The 5,300-nt window shown below is 36.4% G+C and overlaps 1 protein-coding gene across 1 annotated transcript; it reads left to right on the forward strand.

The window, feature by feature from the left end:
- The first annotated feature begins 345 nt into the window (after positions 1–345).
- LOC132039202 (wall-associated receptor kinase-like 8) lies at positions 346–5,042 on the forward strand. Its single transcript, XM_059429738.1, has 6 exons — positions 346–429; positions 2,234–2,473; positions 2,554–2,695; positions 2,795–2,916; positions 3,010–3,134; positions 4,682–5,042. The coding sequence occupies exons 1-6, from the start codon at positions 346–348 to the stop codon at positions 5,040–5,042; spliced, it is 1,074 nt and encodes a 357-aa protein (XP_059285721.1).
- Positions 5,043–5,300: the final 258 nt, after the last annotated feature.

Genomic DNA, 5,300 nt, shown 5'->3' on the forward strand with positions numbered 1-5,300 from the left:
TTAACAGAAACTGGGAATTAGTTAGTTAGAACCTTTCGCCCCTTTCTACTCTCTCCATCTGTCTCTTTCTCTATTTTTTTTTTATTCCATTTGGATTTGAATTTTAATCTGTTAATTCATTTGTCCATATAATTATTCGTTGTACTTATAGTTATTTGTCTTGCATCATTGTACTTCTTTTTTCATTGTTCACTAAATTAAAGCACATTTTGCTTACTTTGGCACTTGTCTATGTTTTTCAACCTTTTCTGACATGGAGTTGCTCTCATCTGGTTCTTACTCTTCAATTATTTCCCATTAGTTCTCTTTTCTGTTGTGTGTTCTAGAAAATCCCAGGACACGATCATGACCGATGAGGAGAGGATGAGCAGCATTGAGATGATCCGAAAGAAGTTGCGTGCAGTGGAGTATCTAGGACTTTCATTCAAGGTGTTCGGAAAAAAAAAAAAAAAAAGCTAAATATACACCGTAATTTTTTGCCAAACGTGTTCAAAAGTTAATATATGCACATAAACACAGAAAATTTACCATATATATATACTGTAATTTTTTGCCGAAAGTGTTCGGGTGAACACCCTGGCCCCCAAGTAGATCCGCCTCTGGTTGCGTGAATGGTGTTATTTTCCTTATTTTTACCAATCTTTCAAGGGGGATGACTCTCCAGAATGGCCCTACCATTGGTTCATTCCCCCATTTGTCGCTGAACAATTAGATCTGCCCTTTCTTAATACCATCGCGCATTATCAAAGGTTTTTATCTATCTTGCTCTTCCTTGAGTCCCCCATGTTTCAAGAATTCATATAGTCGTATTGTTAATGCCATGGTCTACTATTTATAAGAATAGTGGAGTATAAAGTAGGGTGTATAACTAGTACAGGTATTAGTTATACATAGGTTGTAAACCTTCTAATATGGGATTATTATCCCACCCTTTCATACTAAAATAGTAAGATCAAAATAATCCCGGGACTAAATAATACCCGTTACCAAACGCAGGAAAAAATAATCCCTTGGGATAATTATACTTATAGCACCAACCAAACGAGCCCCTAGAGTTTTGCTTGAGGTGCCTTAAGCCCTGAAATTAGCTGCAGTAAGGGCAGCGAATTTTGTGTTGCACTCTTGCTTTGACCGCGATTTCAATCCAAGCAAATATTGTTTCCTATTAATTTGCTTAAGAACCGTTATCAACGAATATGTTGGTGATCGGGAAAACAAAATTAAATCGAAAACTATTCACTCAATTTGAATTAGGAATTTATAACTGTTAATATTACACATTTGCAGTTATCTTTAGCTGCTCAAGAACAAGAAGGATGAAGCTTCGAACCGAGAGAGAAAGAGTGTGCAGGAGAAATTCTAGCTACCTAATTATTGTACAAGACTTTGTTATTTAACCACATTAACAGATAAACTAACTTGACCACTTAACTTGTTAACTGACCATAACAATCAACATTGTCTAATTTGGACTCAGTTTTGAATTTGATCTTCATGACTTTTATTTCACCAATTAATACTTTTGTGAATTCCTTTGTCCATATTATTATACTCAAGTTATTTTTCTTGCATCATATAATTTCCTTTTTTCATGTTTACGCCTTTTGCTTAAAGCTGGGTACCTTTTGAAGTTTCTTTTAAAATAAAATTATAATTGTGTCTCGGACAGCTCCCTTGCTATTCAAGTAAATTTGTACGTAAAACTAAAGTTGCTTGGGAAGTCCTCACTTGATGGGAAGAGGATATGAAGTAATCGCCTTTGTGTCTAATTCTTCCTAATCCTGTTTCGGGCAAAACCTTCACTCCTACCTGCTGACACCAAACAGATACTAAGTAATGCGTAAAAAATGTGAAATTTGAAAAAAAGTAGTATCTGGAAAAAAGTTGAAAAATGGTATTTGGAAATTGGAGTTGTGTTTGGACACGAATACAACTTGGGAAAATGTTGAATTTTATGAGTGATTTGGAGTGAAAAATGTGAAAACATGTATTTGGAGTTTTTCGAATTCCGGAATTCAACTTGATCCGGAAAATTGTAATGATTAGATGTCCAAACATGAATCCTGAATAAAATTGCAGAAAAAAGTGAAAATTATACATGGCCAAGCGGGCTCTAAGACTTACCATCCTTTATTTAGGATTAAGTGGTACATGCTCCAGATTTCACTTGACCAGTTCACAAGCTAGACATCAATGATATTATTCTTCTCTGAATGTTCTTCTCTTGCCAAAGTGCAGCTTCAAGTTCTCAATTGAGCCAGAGACAGTTGGTGAGGTCAAGCTTTGCAGCTACTCTGAGCTGCAAAATATTACTGATTTCAAGTCCGCAAGCTTGATCCAGGAGACTCTTTCGGGAAGATTGTTCCATGGCACCATTGGTGAAGGATCTAAAACACGACCAGCACTTGTAAAGACATGGGATTTTCTCCGTCCTGAAGATAAAAGACATGCTCAACATCCATACAAATTCTGTGTATGTTAGCAAGATAGGTTTGTGTATGTGATTTTTTGTCTATTATTTTGGGTTGAATGATGCAAAGGGTTCTTATGTAGGATGAGATCGAGTTGTTAACAGATGAAAAAGCAAATACGCACCCCAATTTGGTAAAGTTGTATACGTTCTGCTGGGACACGAGGCTTGCAGCTGTCTATGATGAAAAATTCACCAGAGTCTTGTCTGATGTGCTTTTGGCTGGTATTTAAGTTACCTCAAGTATTACGTTGCATGGCTGTTTAGAGCGGCTTTTGTGTGCTTTTAGCACATTCGCTATGCTTTCTTTTTCTTGTTTGTCAGATCACTTTGGATGGGATAATCGGATAAATGTGGCAACTCAACTTGCAGATCTCTTCGCGTGGTTTCATGGAAAGAGGATAGCAATCGGGAGTGTTACGCCTTCGTGCGTTATGATAGATGAGGTTGAGTTTGAGCCCCTCGTTGTCTTCTCGACTTTCTATTTCTCTTAGATATCTAAGATTCTTAACAAGTTATTACATTGATTTGGCTTGCAGGAACTGAATGCCAAAGTATTTGACTTCGGTTTCGTTTCTAATCATGTGAACGAGGATTGTGAAATTAAAGTTAAAGCTGAAGTTGGCAATGATGATCCAGAGGTTTCACTAGGCATGTTTGTGAAGTATTTCATCATCTCTGATGTTTTCATGCTATAAATCAAAGATTTTCGTAGGTTGTGTATGCTATGCATGATATGGGACGTCTCCTCTACTGTGTTCTTTGAGGGATAGGTTTCCTTTGTTAAAGCCACCACACTTCTTTTCCATTTCTTTGCATTTTTCCTATTTCTTTTCTCCTTAATTAATACCTCAGTAATGAGCAAGTTACGGTTAGTTTTTAGACAAGAAGATCTCTTCACTGGAATCCGTGGCAGAGCCTATGGTTAGTTTTGTAACTGTGATGGAAGACCTTAAATAGTTAAGGTGAACCTAAGATAGTTAAAATGACTAGCCAGAACCTAAACATGAAAATATATCCGTTGCTTCAGTCACGGAGGAGCAATTTTATCGCATCCTTGATATCTGCTTTCTTGCATATTTTAGTTCCTGATGCCATAAAATACTATTTTTCTTTGGTGGTTACTATTAATAGAAGCCTCCTTCTGAGATTGCTAATTCATTAAGAGATTATGGCCCCCTCAGCTTGTCCAGTTTTTTTCTTGACGAGAAGCTTGTCCAATTTTTTCAACTACGCACCTAAATTCTGCGGGGGACCTATTACCCCCTTATACATGTCAAAAGTGGAATTATCACCCTTCAGATGCCATCTGACATAGAGAGTGCATTTTACTCTCCTATAGCGTGTGAGCTGGGAAAAAGTTAAAAATTTATCTTTTGAAAGCATTTTTTTGACTAAACATAGTTTTCTTATTCTTCTTATTTTCAGTTTACTCCTTTTTTTCGCTCCCTTTTCTTCTCCCTTTTCTTCCTTTTTTGTTTTTGTTTTTCTTCTTCTACCCTTTACTTCTCCCTTGACCACATTTCCATCATGTGATAAGCCACAAATCCACCATAAATAGTCCCAATAACAGAACAATTTTCAAGCTTTTCCAGAATTTTCATGACACCAGTTGCTTGAAAAATGTCGGACCTGTCAGGAGATATGATTGTCAAAAAGGATTGTGATGATGTAATTGGTTCCATCATCGATTTGTGTTTCAGGGGTATTAGGGCGGGGGGATGACCCATGCAAAATTTGTGTAGTTGAAAAAAGGACAAGTTGAGTGTGTCCATGTATTATTCCTATTTTTTCACTTCCACCTCTATATTGTAGTATTCATGTGGACCAATAAATCATAGCTACATTTCAGATTTTCTGGTCTCCTTCTTGGAGGCACAAGTGAAATCTCTTAGATCAGAATTTTTTTAATTGCTTCTTCATCTCTCTTCTAAGTTGTTGTTGTTGGTTATAGTTTGTTATGTTGATATTCTGGATCATACTTAAAGTTCCGATAACTATTTGTTTTATTTCACTGAACATATCTTGTTCATGTACATTGTTCATTTGCGCGCATTACAGGTCTTGAGAAAAGTCTGAATTAAGAATTATGGGTCGTCAACTTTCCCTATGTGGAGAAATTTCATCATATTTGTTGTTTGTGTTATAAGCATATTATTTTTACATAATTTGTCTGCCTTTTTTCTGCTAAAAACAGTTATGTTCTTATAGTTTCTTGCTTGATACAGGTAAGCGGACTATGAAATCTGACATTTATATATTTGGTCTTCTACTGCTGGAGCTAATAAACAAAGAGAAATTTAAGTTTCACGAAGGCCCTTGGTTTTTGCAAAGCTCAATTCAAGATGAGGCTAAACGTAGCAAAAAAGGCTTGGTTCATGAATGCTTCAAAGAGGTTGATGATGGAACTGCGTCTGAGATCACACGTCTGACATTAAAGTGCATGGATTTCGATCCAGACAAAAGGCCAAAGATGAAGGATGTTTTTTATGCTTTGAGAGCGATGAGAGCGAGGGGTGAGAAGCGAAAAAGAGATGAAAATGAGGCAGAAAAAAAAAAGCAGCTACCCTGAGGGGTGGGACCAGGTTGGGCCTAGGGGTGAAAAATTATACTGTATATACAAGGTTCAAATTATTTTTATGTATATGTAGTAGATGTTGAACCCCTTGGCTTCTTCGTGTTTTTGCTTCTTTATATTCTTTAACCACCTTGAGAGAAATCCTGGCTTAGCTTCTTTTACCTTTTGTATAAATTGAAGTTGTAAGGTACATAGTTGCAAGTCAACTTCTTTTGTAGAGAGGAAACAGTATTGTGATGAAGATTTGTAGAG

The sequence above is a fragment of the Lycium ferocissimum genome, chromosome 12, assembly GCF_029784015.1.
Source record: "Lycium ferocissimum isolate CSIRO_LF1 chromosome 12, AGI_CSIRO_Lferr_CH_V1, whole genome shotgun sequence".
Taxonomy (NCBI): Eukaryota; Viridiplantae; Streptophyta; class Magnoliopsida; order Solanales; family Solanaceae; genus Lycium; species Lycium ferocissimum.